General features: G+C 33.8%; 2 protein-coding genes across 4 annotated transcripts in view; both read right to left on the bottom strand.

Annotated features, from left to right (window-relative positions):
• Window positions 1–314: 314 nt before the first annotated feature.
• Window positions 315–18,905, bottom strand: part of IPO11 (importin 11) — a 64,997-nt gene continuing 46,406 nt past the window's right edge. For both annotated transcript variants that reach the window (XM_034440962.3, XM_034440963.3), the window contains exons 27-30: window positions 16,494–16,615; window positions 6,019–6,114; window positions 5,589–5,673; window positions 315–1,391 (exon numbers count right to left, since the gene is read on the bottom strand). In XM_034440962.3, the coding sequence (XP_034296853.1) occupies window positions 1,227–1,391; window positions 5,589–5,673; window positions 6,019–6,114; window positions 16,494–16,615 (468 nt within the window). In that variant the 3' untranslated portion in view covers window positions 315–1,226. The remainder of the gene's footprint in view (window positions 1,392–5,588; window positions 5,674–6,018; window positions 6,115–16,493; window positions 16,616–18,905) is intronic.
• On the bottom strand, window positions 6,786–10,455 carry LRRC70 (leucine rich repeat containing 70). 2 transcript variants are annotated; one of them, XM_034440969.2, is made up of 2 exons: window positions 10,359–10,455; window positions 6,786–9,728 (listed from the first exon to the last, which is right to left on the bottom strand). In XM_034440969.2, the coding sequence occupies exon 2, from the start codon at window positions 9,689–9,691 to the stop codon at window positions 7,853–7,855; it is 1,839 nt and encodes a 612-aa protein (XP_034296860.2). In that variant the 5' UTR covers window positions 9,692–9,728; window positions 10,359–10,455; the 3' UTR covers window positions 6,786–7,852. The 2 variants fall into 2 exon arrangements, with proteins under 2 accessions (XP_034296860.2, XP_087741849.1); XM_087885723.1 differs by lacking the exon at window positions 10,359–10,455 and having other exon boundaries at window positions 6,786–9,838.

Here is an 18,905-nt window from a genome sequence, read left to right as displayed (position 1 = left end):
ATTTAATTGAAATGTTTATTTTTATATTTTAAAAATGCTAGAAATTATTTTCTAGTATACCGTACTTATAATCTACAGTTTACAGATCTTCTTCAATAAGTAATCTTAAATTACTTATAGTTGTCATATGATAGTTGTATTATACAATCTTGTTAGTTTTTTGTCAAATGTACTTTTAAAAAGTCCCTACAACAAAACTTAGACAGGCATAAGAAGCCTTGCCTAAAAATTTAAAGACGTGCCTCTCCTTAAAATAGGAGACATGAGAGAAAAATGTGAAATTGGGAAGGGAACATATGTAGAGAGACGTTACATATTTTATTCATTTTTATTTTATTTTTTACAATATTTCAACTCAAAATCTTTTTCAACCCGCCTCCCTGACCTTTATGTTCTCTTCTGAAAATTTTAATATTTTAGCCTTATGCATTATCCTACAATAATTCAGAAAGACATAAAAATAGTACAGGGTTCACTATTCTTAGCCCTATGAAGAGAACATCTTTATACAATAAAAATTCTATTCAAATCATATTGTAAATTCATCCTGCAAAGAGATCAGAGATCAATTGGGTTATCAAAGGAAAAAAGCATTGATCAAAACAATTCTTGGATCTAAAATCAAATCAAACCAAATTAATTTCTTGTAAATGGTTCAACAAAATAATTTTAAAACAGCAGAATAACTTCATTACTCCTTTTCATGCAAAAGACTAGTATTCAACTCCCCATAGAGGAAATCACAGTAATACTTTCCACTATTTATACAGCTGAATTGCTTGGTGGAGCATATGTATGTTTGACATCCTTTCCTACTGCAAATTTAATTTAAAATCTAATATTTTATTGCAGCTTTAATAGCAATAGTATAAGGCAACCGAAGCAAGCTAATATTCTTACAGAAAAATATGTGTAGATATTATTATTGAGAAGAATTCATGATTCTGAGTTCAAAATTGTCATCCTTCCACTAATGGTAAATTAAAAAACCTATTTTTACAGAATCCACTTTTGCAAGATTTTCAATTATAGGTTATGGTATGTAGGAAAAAGACAATAAAACTATCAGAAATAGTATGTATTACCTCAATTGGATTTCAATTAAAAAAAGCTGAGCCATCTCTTAATTTCCAACAGAAACACTCTATTTAAGCTAATTTTGTAATGAGATGGAAAGCTGCTCAGTTTGCCTCTATGTTGAAGATACAGATTTTGTCTCCATTTATTCAGAATCCTTGTAAGAAGTCTTGTAGTTGAGCAACTATTTCTGTATCTACAGTTTCCATAAGAGCTTGAAAGCTTTGTTCTCCCAGCAATTCCTGCTGTGCTTTTAGTTTCTCGTATACAAATTGCTGCAGTGACACAGAGTGTACTGGATCCTTTAGTGCAAGCTGCAGGATAAAGATAAGAAAAATATATAATTTAAGAAAAAAGACAAACCTGTAATAATCAGTCTTATAATCTTAATGGCAGTGAAAAAGGCTTTTGTTTCCTGTACTGCTTACACTGAAAACATAGTCTACCAGTTGAATCCTTGAAAAGAAAATTTCTGCTACTTCATCAATTGAAATGAATACACTTAGATTCTGTGCCTATTGTATAACATAATTATGTACTGTGAACTTCATATCTGTGTTTTTGTCTTTAGTTATTCAAGACAGTTGTTAACAGCCCAACAGACCGATAAAACATTTGAGATGTTTTACTCACATACAAAAGATAAATATAACATTATCTGTAAGCTTTATGATACTATATATTTTACAGAAAATTCTTTCTTAGTAATGCTATTAAAAGAATAAGTTATAGAAATCTTGTGCCCTTTAAGGTAGCAGTCCTCAAAGAGTTATCCATGCTTAACCTGTTTTAAAAACACAAGAAAACTGTAAGGGAGGAAAATGGCATTTTTATTTAGCCCATGAACAAGTATATCTAGATAGCAAACTGAAAATTTTCGTATGCAGGTTATCATCCTTCTCTATAGTGATATGATGAATGCCAATTTAACTCATATTTCTAAATTTGGAACTTCATAAATATAATTTTCAGCAAAACAGTGCCTCCCTCTATGTAATTACTTTTTTGACAACATATATGTAGGCATCTTATTTGCTAATAACTTCAAGACCTCAGCTATGTATCCAATTTTCTACGAGAAATGAACAAAAACATACTGCTCCACAGTTATCAGAAAGTCATCTTTAACCAAAAGCAAAAAACAAAACCAGGCAATACCTTACCCCCATATACTACTGCAATTTTTTTCTGAGAAATTTATGGTGAAATTTGCAGCATGAACAAAGAATTGAAAGTGAATTAAAAATAGACAGTCCCTGATAATAATATTGTAAGCCCTAATGTTGAGTTTTAAAGTTGTATTTTAACAAAAGTATATAATAAATCAAATAAAATTATAGCTCAAGATGATATTAAAAAAAATGAAAGCAGCAATTTACACCTACAAAAAGAATCTCTATAAAGAGGCTAAGTACACGTAGTCCTCACCTTAGCCTGTCCATTACAGTTGTAATTTGTGATGGTCATAAAACAGATCAGTTAGTCTGATTTTACAACTTTTTTGGCAAAATGTTATAAAATGTGGTTACATGACATAAATGTGGACCAGCTGCTGAGCTCCCAATATGCAGCCAGGAGGGCCCACTCATTGGAACTTCGGAATCTGTAATGTAACACTGTAATGTTGAACAACTGCTAAGTAACTGGTCGTAAGTCAAGGACTACCTGTGTATTATATATTTCCATTCCTCAGCTTAAAATAGTGAAAGAAAAGTCTTCTTTGCAAAGACATCCCTCCTCCAATTCCATTCCCTAAATTTAGTATTGGCACAGTAACACAAAATAATTCCAATAGAATAAAAAAAGAATTTGCACAGTCTCAAGTGGTTAAGGCACTATGTAATGGTATGTGGGAATGACTTGGGACACAGGCTGCCTAGAGAATGTTTGGGTAAAACCCAACATAGTCCACAGTTAAATAGGGGCAAGAAGCTTAGAAGAGACCCTTTCTAATTTCTCAGGATGTAAAACAGAAAGAGGGACTTTCACACATGCAAGATCTTAATGTGGCCTTACAATAAGGTATAATTAGCTTGTCTGGTCATGTTTCTTTCCTAATCCTTTTGGTAAGACTGGTAGAATTCAGGCTAGAAACCAGGAGGCCACAATTTCTAATCTGGCCTTAGGCACAAAGCCAGTCTTTCAGGCCTAGGAAGGAGACAATGGCAAACCACCTCTGAAATTTTACAAGAAAGTTGCAGGACTTGTTCAAGTCGTCACTAGGAATTAACACTGTCTTGAAGGCACCAAAACAAACAAACACCCTTAAGTTAAAGTTCAGGTCAAAAAGTTCATATATACCAGTTTGGATATTAACAGTGATTCAGAATTACTTAAATCTAGTGTCTAGTCTCAAGATTTACAGCAGGATTGAAAACCAAATTGTATTAATGCAGCAAACAGTATTCTATATTTGTCTGAGACTAAAAGTACTTCTGAGACTTCTGAGTAATACAGAAGTGAAATCACTATATTGCCAATCAGAAGAGTAATATATATTTAAATGAAGCTATATAATGTAAAATTATATCATAAGAATAATCCTTAGGAGAAAAGTAGAGTTGCTTTTAATTTCATATATTGGAACTTTCCTATTCAAAGAATGTTTTTTAATTTCGGGCTTTTTACCTCACTCTACATTCCCACTTAAATCAGTGCCTTCAGATATATTGGTTTATACTCTCACATTCTCAAATTAGTATTGGCATGTTGAAATAGTAAGCAGTCTTTGAACTTTTCTTCTATGAAAGATGAAAAAAACTGAATTATGTTCATCTTGCTGTCAATGGATATTGTTAATGTCTTGCATTTATACTAGTATGGTGTAAGAGTGATCTCTGTGATAATATGATCTTGAAGAGCATTGAAGAATTACTGTACAGCTTGCTAAATTCTCCACTTTTCTCCCTGCAAATTACTTTAACAATTCGGTGCTGTATGCCTACCATAGTATTGTTATTTGAACAAAGACATATAAAGGGATAACACATTATGTACAGTTTAACTGTCAAATTATTAATAGCATCAAATCTCCTTAGGCAACAATAAGAAGCCACTTTTTCTGTCATTTTAATTTATTCACTGTCAGCTATTTTGTAATTATCAGCTTCTCTAAAATATTTCTAGATAGCCATAACTTTTTACAGAATATCTAATATTTCATTAGAAGCTAAAAATATAGATTTTTTAAAAAAAATATTGGTAGATATAAAATGTCCCAAATTAAAGATTTGATTTAGCTAAAATACTCATTGCTAAGAAAGAAGTACATTGGATACCTGAGTTTATATAATTTGTAAACTGAAAAGAAAATAATACCACTGTCTCTGCAAGAACTATCTTGGCCCTCTCTCAACTGGCACCCAGCAACCACCTCTTCATTAATCTATTGAGCTGCTTCCAACCCAGCTGGTTATTATTGAATTCTCAGTATCTGTGCTGAGCTTGCTTTTATCTTGCCTTTACCATTACACGTTTTGCTGTCTAATGATTTTTAGACTGTAAGCCTGGAGGCAAGTATTGTATTATCACAGATTTTTATAAGGTCCTATGAAGAATGCTTTAAGTAGCATTTTGAATAATTAGGGGGAAAAAAACCTTCCTTATGGGCTTCACATGGAGAGATTTTTTGTCATGGAGACATAGTAGAAAGCAACAGGGCATCTCAGAATTAAGGTAAAATGCTGTTCCACAGATGATTCAGATGACTTTTCTTGACACTGGCTAAGACTCGTAAATCAGGGACATGGCAGAAACAGTCCAAAACATCTGGAAATCACCAAATTGCTCAGCCTTAAGTCAATGGATTCCAATTGATGATTATTCCTCTGTATACACTTTCTGTGGTCAGAATGAAAGGGGACTTTTTGTACTGGAAAGCTTCAACTTTGGAATATTTTGCACATCTCTTTATATTAGTACCAAAAAGTACTAAGTAGCCAGCATTCTCAGATGAAATGATAGCATAAAGTTGTTTTTCATCTGAATTGTCAAAATGAGATGAACCAGAAACAGCATATTATTGGTCTATTTAGATATGCTTCTGGTTGGGGATGGATAGAATTTTCCTATTTTTATTTTCTTATAACTCTTTTATCAGAACACAACTATAGATGTAAGAGTCAATTTAGTGTAGCGATTGACAGACTAGAAACCAGAAGACCCTGAGTTCTAATCTCATATTAGCCACAAGACCAAGTGAGTGATCTTGGGTCAGTCACTTCTCTCAGTTCTCAAGCCAATAGCAAGCCAGAAATAAAACTGACTTGATTTTGAATTTTGAACCATAGATTATTTTTCTCTGGATTATTATTTTTCTTATTGATTCTTGATGTGCAATTATTATTTTGTCTCCTTTAATATCTCCCCCATCTCAAACATTCAATGTCGGGGGGGGGGGTTCAATGTTTTATCATCAGTTCCTCTGAGAATAATTATACCTCTAGGAGGAAGAAAAAATTAGCTTACAAATTGCTGAAGGTTAATAAATATAATTAAGAATTTGACTATACCATCTTTTTTCTTTTGTCCTGTTCTGTGGGTGGCTCTTCTTCTTCTATCACTTTTGGTTCTTCAAAACTAGACATCAGCATGCAACTAAAAAAAATGCAAATATATTAGACTTCCAATCATCCTAAGAAGGATTTTAAGGAATTGTATAAATGTATGTTGTTCAAAGCTAAAGACTTCTACAGAAGTATGCATGAAGAGTATTGTGCAAAATGAACAATAAAAACTTGAAATGAAAATCTTGAAAATGCATTTAAAGTATTATCTATCTTTATGAGCCAATCTAACAGTAATATATAATCACATTTGTAATATTTCCATATAAGAATATCAAAATGCATCTACTCCCTCTAGTGACAAACTAGGCTAAAATGAGTTATTTATCTGGTAGCTTCACTGCAGTATGCACATGCAAAGTAAAGTTCTACTTACTCTTTGAATGTTCTTGTTTCTATATCTTCAGTCATAACATCATGCAACCCTTCAACTGAAATATTTATGATACCACAAAATTTATCTTGGACAATACTAGAAAAGACATGGAAATTATTTAATTGTTTAGTTAAATAGAAAATAGGTTAAGCATTACGTTTACTAAATCTTTTCAGTTTTCTTTTCTTTGTTTAATGCTTAGCTGATCACTCACGTTTATCCCAAAACTAAGAATATCCTGGTTTCAGAATATTGTGTAACAACCAGTATTATATAGTTTCTACATGGAAAACAGTTGCAATTCAGAGATAGAGCGAGCGCACATGCTAGTTAAATAGACTACAATCCAAGTATAACAAAGTTAGGCTGCAATTATTTCCTTGTTACACAAGTGTAGTACAATCTATCTTGACAATCCAGTCACATCAGCATATGTATGTTTAATAACATGTTTTTTGTTTAACCAGCGAGATGGGTCCCTGCTCAACTCTTTCCTACGTAATCCATAAAGCTAAGGACTTCCCAAGCCTCAAATATATATTCCATTTTGACAGCAGAACTTGACAATACTCAGGAATATTAAAATTCAAATCAGTGTAACTCAGAAACAGACATTTACCAGAATTAGGCAGTTATTCACCATCTCTCTATGAATCCTGGATATTCTTTATCTCTCCAATTTACCTTAATTTTTTTCTTGTTGGAATAATAGGAGCACACTTTTAAATCAATGAAATGCAACATGGATCATTTTTATTTTCTAAAAATTCACAACTAGAATTATGTAGGGCCATAAGGCACTCTAGTATATAAAAACGACGCTTGCTTTGCACCATTAGTAGATGTATACACATTGCTGTATTTGTTTTTAAAGTAGAGTTCCTGGAACATTATAATTACCCCATGTACATCATCTAGATTTTTTTTTTTTGAATCGAAGAAGCATATGCTTTGAAAGAAACTGAAATTCAAACTAAATCTCTTTTCTCTTATTCCTCCTGCTTTCTACAGTTTTGATACCATACACTACTGTACGCTCCTACACCACACTGATAGGGCAAGTCACTTGTATACAAACAGATAACAAACTTCCTTTTCAGAACTGAAGTTGTTACTTAATTGAGTAATAAAATGTCTGCAAGAAAACAACCAAGCTCAGAGAGCACCAAGGAGCCCACATAACCTCCACCAAATTTTTCAAAGGGCAACAAAAATTATATGGGAGGAAGTTGATAAAATCTGCTGCTGCCTTTTCTAGCAGAAGTGCTATGTCTATTTTAAAAAAAACAACCAAAAATCTCCAAAATGCAAAGTGCTTCTATTGGAACTTCTATCAGAGGGAAATGAGGATTGAAACCAGAATAAATATTCTTGTAAATACTGTTTTATTATTCCAGATAATGTAATTTTTTACGCAATAATTTCATAATAAAAGCTGTCTTATCCAACAAATATTGCAGAGCTTTATGATGATGTTCAAAATAGCTGGTAACATGAAACAACAGAAATTATTTCTAGGAATTTATCAATAGTAATGAACAGTTAAAAAAACCTGTTATTTTTAACATAACATCTAATATCAAATTTATACAGAATGCTAAACAGAAAATAACATTAATAATTAATAATTGCTACAGAGATCAATTAAAATTGAGTAATTATAGATAAAATATAGTTACAATCAATAAAATGCAGATATGAAAAGAACAAAATGTAAAGGTTGAAAAAATATTAGCTGCATTTCAACCTTCCAGCCTAACATCAGTAGTTAAACTTGCATTTACAAAAGTCATCTACATCTATACACATGAAAATAAAAATTGTGATGAACGTATTACAGTGCTGAATGTTCAAATAAGATAACCTGTGCTTGGTTTTCAAGGGCCGTTGATTTAGAAAGTTCAACAGGATCCAATTCAGAACTTCCCAGGGGGTTCTGAGATACAGTAACATTGTAAGTACCAGCCTGATAAAAGCCATAATATTCTATTGCATTGTCAGAGTTCTTTTGCATATTGTATTTCTGTTTCAATTTAATGATTTTGTAGAACAAAAAGATGATCATAGCACAGGCCAAAATGAAAAAGGTTAATAAAATGTCAAAAGCCTGCTTTAGTTTCTCTACCTGCTGTGAACAAATTAGTGGTGTTTTAAATGATACAGAAACAGCTTCCGGAGATAGTACTTTATTTTCTTTCATCGTCAAATTAGCAGGTATCTTCTCTGTTGCTATTTGTTCTTGTTTTGACTTTCTACTAGAATTTTCTTCATTGAGATTTTGATAAGCAGATGTATAAGATGCTCTTACCAATGATGTAACTGCATTTGCATTAAAGTTCAACTGTTCTTTAACTGTATTCCTTGTGAGGTACATATTCTGTGCCAGTAATGAAGTAGTAAAGCTCTGCTGGATTCCTGCAGATTTATTGTTCTTGAAAATTTCAAGGCTTGTATTGTTGAAACAATTTTTGAACAAATGCAAGCTAGCATAATTCATATATCTTCCATGCAGACTGGAAGGACTTTGGCAAAGGAGTTTCACGGAGATAGAAGTAGCAGCTAGCCAATTCATCAATCTATATAATTTGCAGCTACAATCCCAAGGATTGTAATTTGCCAATAAGCGAGTTAAAGAAATCAAAGGCTTGAATACCATAGGCTGTAAAAATGTAAGATTATTGAAAGATAGATCAAGTATTTTCAAAGACGATCCTATTCCTTCAAAACTATTACCTGAAATATCAATTATTTTGTTTCTGTCAAGATGCAAAAACTTCAAATGATCCAACAATGAAAAAGTATGGGAATTGATGTTTACTAAATTATTATTACTCAAAACTAGCTTTTTAAGATTGACTAGCCCTGAAAATCCATTTGGATTAATAGTGTTTATTTTTGCACTTTTTAAAAATAGATATTCAAGCTTGCTAAGTCCTTTAAATGCAAAAGGAGGAATTGACCCAACAGGGTTTCGTGACAATGAAAGTTTTTGAAGTTTCCTCAGTAGTAGAAATGCTGTGGATGGCACGCATGTTAAATTATTTCCTTCGAGGTGCAAGCCTGTAAGATTATAAAGGTGCTGGAATGCTCTGTCTGATATTTGTGAAATCTTATTGTTTGCTAAGTTCAGAATTCGAAGATTAATCATGCCAAAGAAAATGCGGCTACCAAGGATTCTGAGTTGATTGTTTTGCAGCATTAGATAATGAACGGAAGTGAGATTACCAAATAATCCTTCGGAAACAAAGTCAATTTCATTATTCTGAAGATATAAAGAATGAAGATTTGAAAGTCCTTCAAATGTTCCAGGATACAAATATTTTATATGATTATTATTCAGCTGTAGGTACCATAATTTTTTCAATTCAGCAAATATATTTGGATATACGTATACAATGCCAGAATTGTCCAAGTGTAGTACAACAAGCTGCTGGAGGCTTATCAGTGCATTGGGATTTATATGTGATATATTGTTGCCACTTAAGTACAGAAATAAAGTATTCTGTGAAAAATTGTTTGGAATAAAAGAAAGACTTGAATTACGACAGTCAACTTGTCTGCCTATACACTGCTGGCAAACTGATGGACAACAAAATATATCCTTTTGGATCATCATCAGCAGAAGACAATTAAAAATATGCCGAAATGACTCAAAGTGATGCAGTTGATACATATCTCGGCTTTGACTCTCCAAGTCACCTTTGACTGCGCTATCAGGAAAAAAAAGTTTAAAAAATGCTTATTCAAAATTCTCATAGCTCATTATTTTTATCAGTATTACTTGTACAATTATTTAGAAGTGTTTTACAGGTAGTCCTCAATTTACAACTACAATTGAGACCAACATTTCTGTTGCTAAGTGAGCCATTTGTTAGGTGAGTTTTGCCCCATTTTATGACTTTTCTTGCCACATTTGTTATGTGAATTACTGTAGTTGTTCAGTTAATAACTTGATTGTTAAGGGAATCTAGCTTCCTCATTGACAAAAGGTGATCACATGACCCTGGCACACTGCCATCACTTTTTTTAGTGCCATTTTAACTTGAACAGTCACTAAACAAACTGTTGTAAATCAAGGACTACCTTTATTATATTTTATTGCATCATTTATAGTTTAAATTAAATTTACATTTACCATATTTGAAGATTGTTAATGATAAAATTAAATGCTTGCATTATTTAAACACAATGTAAAAGTTCTGTTACAAAATTGTCAGATAAGTTATGTTTTAGGTTATAAATTATATTCTTCAACCTTTAATGACTCATCCTTCATAGCTGCACATAACTCATATTAACATTTCTATTATTCTATGTTTAAAATATATTAGAATTCTCACCCAGAATATGAAGCTCATTTTGTCAGTTAAATGTTTTCCTTCTGTTTAAATTTCTCTCTTTGCCTACCAGTTCTGCAATTGTTCCTACAGGAAATACTACTCTTCCCATCGGTTCCTCTACAATGACTGGCTGAAATCAAGTTACCATGGATACAGGAAACTGAGAGACAGGAAGTCATTTTATCTACAGTTCTGAAATGCAGATGGAAAAAAAATCTCTAACTTAAAACTAAACTTGATATATTTTTCTTCTCCAACTACTGAATAGGTTGAAGCAAATCTAAATATAACAGCAATTAAATATGTGAGGTGTTTGCAAATGGTGAAAGCAATTGCTTATTAAGCAGAGAAAGAAATGTTTTACTGTATTAAAACTTAGAAAGCCTCCCTTCCCCCAAATCAAACTACTACTAAAACAAATATTATGGTCCATGCAGAATGTGTGAATGCACATAGAAGAAATGGTCATAGGTAGCAAAAATTATAGTTATACAAGAATCAATTGCTAATCTGTGGCCACATACCCTTGGCTTTGCTTCACTGCCACCAGATTTTTTTTGTAAAAGTCTGTTTTTGCTTTTTCTTCCCTTGAGCCAGGCAGCACACCTTCTATTTAGCCAATATGACAGCATTATAAACCATAGAGGTTTTCCATTTTTCCTTATACTTTACTTGCTGCATTTGTTTTTTCACAGCAAGGGAGAATGAAGTAAAAATAAATAAGTGTTCACTTTATGGGGACACAGCAAAAAGCATTCCCAAGGCATCCAGAAAAGAATTATATTGCTTCAGAAGGAGGCATAATTTTCCACTAAGAAAAGCATGCCAACGTAACTATAAAGGAAAACTATCAAAGCTGCCTCTAATGCGTTTCCTCCGGAGCAAAAGAACCAAATAACTTCAGAAGTTAATTGCTTAAAGTTCTACAATGTTAGTTGTACTGATCTCACTGGTGCTGTTTTTGAATATGAAGTAGTCCTAACAAAATGTTGCTGAGTAGATAAGACATTTGATTTCTCAAAGTTCTTTTTGAAGAGGAAGTGTTGTGCTACAATAAGACAAAAAAGGTCCTCTAATTGGCCTGATCCAGTCAATTATCACTCAATGAATTATTTCATATATAAAGAGTTCCATCTTCTGAAAGGAGGTGCTTGCTTAAGAAATCATCTTTGGTTAGACAATTTTAACAAATGCCCGATGCCAATAATTCATTTTCATTGAAACTGAACATAATGGTTGCCTTTCCAAATGCTCTTGATGCTTTTTCCATCTGGATATAGAACAAAAATGGCTGTGGCTGTTCTAACAGATGCTTATTACCAAGAGAAAGAAGACAAGAGAAATAAAATCTTCCTGATATTCCTGTATGTATGGTACTGTTGACCATGGTATCTTAATGGTCTAACTATCTACCATGTTTAATATAATTTACCATGTTGTTTTATCAGAAGATTTGGTTAATAGGAACCACTTTAAAATATTTCCACTCCACTTTTCCACCATTATTAAAGGTATTGAGACACATCATCTAAACCTCCTAGGAGTTTTCCCAAGGAGTCTAGCAAGGCTTTTCTTCCCTTTTCTTTGTGTTATTTTATATCTATATGAAGGCTCATTCACAGATCAGAAACATGTTACCAATATGTTGATCAGAATCCTTTCCTGTAATTTGGAGTTGGGTAAATTCAGTATTTCTAAATGGTCCAAGCAGTAAAGAATTGGAAACGGTACTAGATGTGGAAGAACAATCTAAAGCTAAATATGGGCAAAATAGGAATTCCAGGAATAGGATTTTAGGATTCAGGAAACATAAACGTTCTGGTTAGGGATGTACCATATTTTTCGCACTATAAGACACACCTGACCATAAAATGCACCTAGGTTTAGAGGAGGAAAACAAGAAAAAAAATATTCTCAATCAAATGGTGTACTAATATATTTAATAAAATATAGCAGAATAATATATCAGCCATGTAAAGTGAACAGCAGTATTAAAAACCATCATCACTGTCATTAAGGTTCAAGCAGTCTTCTACTTTTCTGGAAACCCCAAGAACTCATCATCGCTAGTTTCAGAATTTATGAAGCTCAGTTGCTCCCAATTACTGATATCAGTTTCTTTGCTAGCTTCATATATGATACTATCTTCAGTTTCATCTAAGGCATTCCTAATGCCACATTTTTTGAATGACCTCCTTCACTGAGTGCCATGATGTTTTAACCCATTCACAAACTTGAGTGATAGTGGGCCTCTTCATTCGGCCAGTAGGTGTCAGGTCATGATTACCAGCAGCCATCCATTTGTTCCACTCTTCTCGCATAAAGACTTTAAATGGTTTGTTGATGGAAACGTCAAGAGTAGCAACTGGCTGGCAAAACCCCCAGGAATTACAGCAAGGTGAGTTTTCACTTCTTTAAATCTTTTTTTTTGTAGTTTTGCTACAAAATTGATTGGCGGTATTCTGGGAGGCTGATCCAACTGCAGAGCTGCTGCTGTCGTTCACCACTGCTGCCTGTTACTGCTGCCGCACCAACCCACTCCCCCCAGGTGTAGCAAACCATTGTGGCCCAGTCTGTGATGCAATATTTTCTCCATAAGACGAATAGACATTTCCAACCACTTTTGGGGGCAAAAAAAGTGTCTTTTTTTTCTTATGGAGTGAAAAATACGGTACTTAGACAATAGAGAGACATTAGATCCAGGATCAAATCTAATAAAAAATGCAATCCAAATTGGTTAAGTTAATTATTCCAGCAATTCTGGAATTTTCAATTCTTGAAAAGTGCTATTGTATTTCCTCTCAGCTGACTTTTTAAAAGGCTAAACGTAACTAGATCATTCATTCTCTTTTCGGTGATAATTTTCTAATCTGCTGATCATCCTTGTTGTGGATTTATCCTTGAATAATCTCTGTGGCTGTTCCAATTTCTCTGAATTCTTCTTGTAGCAGGGCCTCCAAAACTGGATATAGTAATTGAAATGGGGCATGACCAACAATTACTTCCTGTGATTTGTAAATTATTATGTTGATGCAGTCCAAAACTTCATTTGCCTTTCTGGCAGTCATATTATGCTGATGGCTCATATTCAGTTTGCAATCAATTGCTATTCTGAGAATTTTTTCTCAAGTGTCATTACCAACCACATATCCCCACCTCCATCTTCTATATCCATACATTTAATTTCTGTTCCCTAAGTAAGTGACTTCTCTATTAATTTTTATTTTGTTATTTTCAGTGCAGTTCTGCATCATACCAAGATAGTTTCGAATGTTCTTTCCCTCTTCTAGGATATTAGATATCTCACTATAGGGAGTCATCATAATGACCTTGGAGAAAGTGCAGCAACAATAGACCGAGAAACATACATTAAGATCAGGAAGATGAGAAAATATTTAATACTTAATATTAAGTATTTAACTCTTTTAATTTTTTCTTGTTTTTTTATGAAGCTTTATTTTACTCTATTTTTCTAAGTCACCCAGAGATGCTAATTAAGTTCGAAGCATAAACATTTTCTAAATTTAAAAAAAAAATAGACATTTATTAAACTTATTTTTTTGGCTGATCAATTTGCTTATTTGTATCAATTGCCATTGTTTATATAGATCCAGTAAATTAAACTGTGGATTTAATTGACCAAATCTCTATTACTATTCAATCTGCAGAGTCTGAGGATATGAAGAGAATTCTTAAATAGCTCCCCATATGCCACTATTCTGCCTGCCAGCCCTGGAATGCAGCTGTCTTCTCCAGTTGAATCTAAGGCCTTCTCAGAAAAAATACTAAATCTATTAATCCTTAGTCATGAAACTGTAATTTTATTTATTTATTATTTACAATAATCTTTTCTTACTGGTCTTGCCTCTTCTTCAGTAGCTGCTTAAGCCCTACAACATTCTGATCTGGAAGGATGGGAAAAATCTCTTGAGCAAAAATGTATTTCCTTTATTTCCATTAGAATGTGGAAATGTGTTTATGGATGAAAAAAGTGATGTATTTGAGTTCAACTCTATTACTGATATTATCCAATACAGATAATCCTTGAATTATGACAGTTCACTTAGTGAACTTTTGAAGTTACGTGATAATATCCCCAAGTTTGGGAGTTTATGACAAACTCCCAAAATTACAAATGTTGCAGCATCATGGCAGTAGCCCCTCCTTACGAATGACCATAGAGGCACTGCAACATTCACCCTATCCCCTCCCCCCACAACTACTTCTCCCTTCCCATCCTGCCATGTCAGACTCACCTTGCAAAGTTCTGTCTCCTCACTGCCGCAGTTTCTTTGAGGGAAAGGAGAGCAGGATGATTTTGCTCCCAGCATCCGATCGGCTTGCAAATGCTTTTCGCGCTGAGAGTGAAATGATCTGGGGACCATGATCTTGCGCAACTTCAGGCACCTATTTGTGTTTGCAGAGAATTGGTGCCTGAAGTCACGCAAGTTCATGGCCCCCAGAACATTGCAGTCTTGGCGTGAAAAGCATTTGCAAGCCAATCAGACGCTAGGAGCAAAATCATGTTGCTTCTAGAGTCCAGTTGACTTGCAAATGCTTTTCATGCTGGGAATGAAATGTTCTGGGAGCCATGATCTCGCACAACTTCAGGTACTTATACGCTTTGCAGAGAATGGGTGCCTGAAGTCATGTTAGATCATGCCCCCCTGAACATTTCACTTTTGGCACGGAAAGCATTTTAAGCCAACTGGACGCTGGGAATGAAATTGTCCTGCTCACTTTTCTCTCAAAGGCAAAGAAACAGCAGCAGAGAGGATACAGATCTTTGCAAGGTAAGTGAGTCTGGCACAGCAGGATGGGAGGGGGAAAGTATGAGATATCTCAGTGGGTTGGGGTGGCTTTGGGTAGCCTGTTCCATCACAAGGCCCCCATGGCCTTCCCCATCCTGAGATACCTCATGCATTTAACGACCCACACATTCAATTAGCAAATGTGTCATGCCTCCATCTGAGTCTGAATCTGCGGCAGAAGGTGAGTTGGAACAAGAACTGACAGTGAGAGGGCAGCTCCGTTGGCCTTGGAGGAAATTGGGGAAAGGCAGAGTCAGCAAGGCTGTTCGCAATTAGTAAGGCCTGCAGGCAGGGAGGAGAGACAGAACTCAAACGAGGAGCAAGAACCACCCCCTCCTAATGCAAGGACTTGGAGAGTGCAAAGAAGGCGTGATCAGTGCAGATGGAGCAGGCCACACACGAGGAGAGTTTCCCGCCCAGCTTCACCAGGCACACCTGGGGAATGAGACTTAAGGAGATGCCGTGGGGAGGGACATCTGTCGGGAACAAACACTAAGTTCCTGAAGTGTTGTGTGCCAACGTTTGAACTTGCCAAGAGTCCTTACATTCCTTGTTGGCATTCTTTTGCTCCCTGAATTCCTTGCTTGGCTCTTGTTTTGCCAAATACATTTGGGATTTATTGCCGAGCAGCCTTGATGCAGACAGCGCTGGGCTGGACTAATTGCAGCCAGAGCCTACTTGAGGTTTTTGTCTGGGGTTTTTTTCACTCGGCTCTGGGACTTGCCAGAAACGTGGGAGTGTTTGGGGAGTTTTGGAGCAATAAAGGGGCAGTTTGAACTGCCAGCTATTTGTGTTATCTCTATGCTGTGCCCTGGGTCATCACAGAATTCATGGGCGAAAGCAGGGAGTGATCACGTTCAAGTTATGTGATTTACTCCTATGATCTTGGAGTTACGAATGTAATTGGCAGGCTCCATTACATTCGTAACTTGAAGATTACCTGACTACAATAATCAAAATAACTTTCATAGTTAAGGAGTTATTTTTCTTAAACTCAACAGAAGCATCCATAATCTCAATGGAGTTTCAGTAGTTTTCAGTTTGTTTTGTTTTAACTTGTTTAACTGTTTATTCCTATGGTCAACAACAAAAACAAAAAAAGATGAAACTAAAACATTCACATATCACTATCAGTCAGGAGCCAGAATCCAAAGCACTGTACAAATAACTTTATATATGAACCTAAAAGGATGTATGTTTAAGCTTATATGAGAACAAATTTGTGAGGATTTGAATCAAAGAAAATTCAAAAATGAAAGTTGCACTTTGACAAGGCTGACTGCTCACTGTATTTTGTAGCCAATAAAACTAAAGTGTTGCTTACCTGTTGTCAGATGGCAGTAATGAAAGCAGAGCCAAAGCTGAAAGCTTTCTTCTCTCTGGCTGTGTTATATTATCCATGCGATCAACCCACATTTCAATTATGTGACCAAGGAGATGGTCTGGCTAGAGAAAAACAAAGTAAAAATCTCATTCATAAACAAGATAAACAACCTAGCTATTTGCAATACAATGAAAAAAATACAATTTTATATTTTAAAAAGTTTTTGTTATTCTGCCAACAGAATAACCAACTAGCTTGGATTCCAAAATACAAAACAATAATTTTGAACACTATAAATAAAACTTGCATACGGCTGGGGACAAAACTATGTATGGCATATATGAAAATAAATTACATAAGAAATCTAAATTCAAAATAAAAATGTGTCAACACACATTTCATGAAGTATATATTTTTGAAGCTACATATTACCATAATCCCTTCTAAAATTATTTTCGAAATCTCTTAAAAGAAAAGCCTGATTTCTGATGCTATTTCTTTAATCATAATTGCTAAGCAGGATTTATCTTCTAAATGATCCTTGCTGAATAAAATGAATTTCCCTGGATAGAAACATTAAATAAATTAACTAGTTCATTATTATTTAATGACTAAACATTTCACAGAAAATGACTGCTTTGAGATAATTTTTTTAATATATTCAATTAATTTAAGCCCACTAGGAAACTGGAAAAATGTGATATTTTTTGAAAAGGTGGATATTTAATAGATAGATGGCCACGTATAACTGAATGAAAATTTGAGGCACAATAAACAAATTACTTCATAAGTAATTACTTATGAACATATAAAAGAAGGAATACAGATATCAATATTAGTAGCAAATGGAAGGCCCCAAAACATAGTAAAATTATAAAAGAAATTCAGATAACAATAGCAAATATAAAGGAAATATATACTGATATATGTTTCATACTGATATGAACTACAGAAATGATAACATAGAAGAAGTAATAACAACAGAATTAGTAAAGGTCAGCACAGAAAAAACCTATAAATTGACCTTCCTGATGATAATTAAAAGAGAAAATTATAGCAGTACCAGTAGAAAGACAAAGACTGCCATCATTAAAAGTGTGCCCAAGAAACACCTGGCATCTATAATGAAGATATGTAAATAGTATGCTTGCAAGGGTATATTGAACCAACCAATCAGTTTGCCTACAGTACAGAAGTGTAGTTAAGAAGATCTGGATGCTGAATTTAGAAACCAAAAGCAAAATCACACTTAATCCCAAAGTGGAAGATCAGATTGGAAACCAAGATTAAAAAAAAATTAAGATCAGATACAGGTAATTTAAAGAACAGGAAACAGCAAACATTTTAAGAACGTAAGGATCAAGAAAAACTTAATTAAAAAAGATTCAAAAATTGAAGAAGCTTTGGAAATCATAAATGAACAAATAACAGCAATAACTATGGAAGCTGAATGGTATGAGGCATGAATCATCAATTAAAGCAAAATCAATCAGACTAGAGACGATTCTACCAAAGCATAAATGGCAAAGAAATTCTAAAAATGGAAACCAAACGAAAAGAAAGCAATTCAGTTTGGAAAAATCTATGAGAAACTCAAAAAGACTATAATAAAAATGCTGGATGGATAAAAGAATTTGAATTTAGTAAAAATCAAATGGAAGAATAGCAGCATAACTGTCAAAGTCAACTGAAAAGGATTAAGAACTGGGGGTATCAATTGCATGTTTTGGGATTCAAATATCTGATTAGCTTACATCCAATTAAAAACCAGCTCAATATTGCATAAATACTGACTGACTCAAAAAGACCCAGCCAAAGGGGCAATCCGAGGAAATTATAGGCCTTATAATGTATACCTACATGCTTATCTTTAATCTATAACCTATAATCCATGTTTAAATTACACATGGGAATAATAATATTCAAGATTATTTATAAGAAAAAACCATCCTTCCAGTAGAAAAGGAAATAAAAGGAAAAGCAGAGGTACAAAATATCAATATCTAAGTGACAAAACAGTTCTGACAAATTGCAAACATCAATCTACCGATACATATAATCCTGATTGAGTATAAAAAGGGTGTTTGATTTATTACCACATAGTTGGATCATCAAATATTTGGAAACAACTGGTGTCCGTAAAATCATTTCACTGTTTATAGAAAAAAATAATGAAACAGTGAAAGACAAAATTAGTCTTGGATAAACAGAGGATCATTTTTAAGAAAGGTGTGTGTTTGGCTGATTATGTAAACGATAGTCAAGAACAAGCATTGATGCAATTAAAAATTGGAACTTACTAAATGTAAAGGAAAAACAAAGTAAATATCAAAAATAATGTAGTAAAAACACAAAAAGAATGCTGGCAAGAAAAAATATTACATTGTCAATTTCTACCAAAGACCTGGCAGA

The sequence above is a fragment of the Pantherophis guttatus genome, chromosome 2 (genome assembly GCF_059756535.1).
Source record: "Pantherophis guttatus breed Tessera chromosome 2, ASM5975653v1, whole genome shotgun sequence".
NCBI lineage: Eukaryota > Metazoa > Chordata > Lepidosauria > Squamata > Colubridae > Pantherophis > Pantherophis guttatus.
Note: the sequence above shows the minus strand (reverse complement) of the source record. Positions and strands in the feature narration are given on the sequence as shown.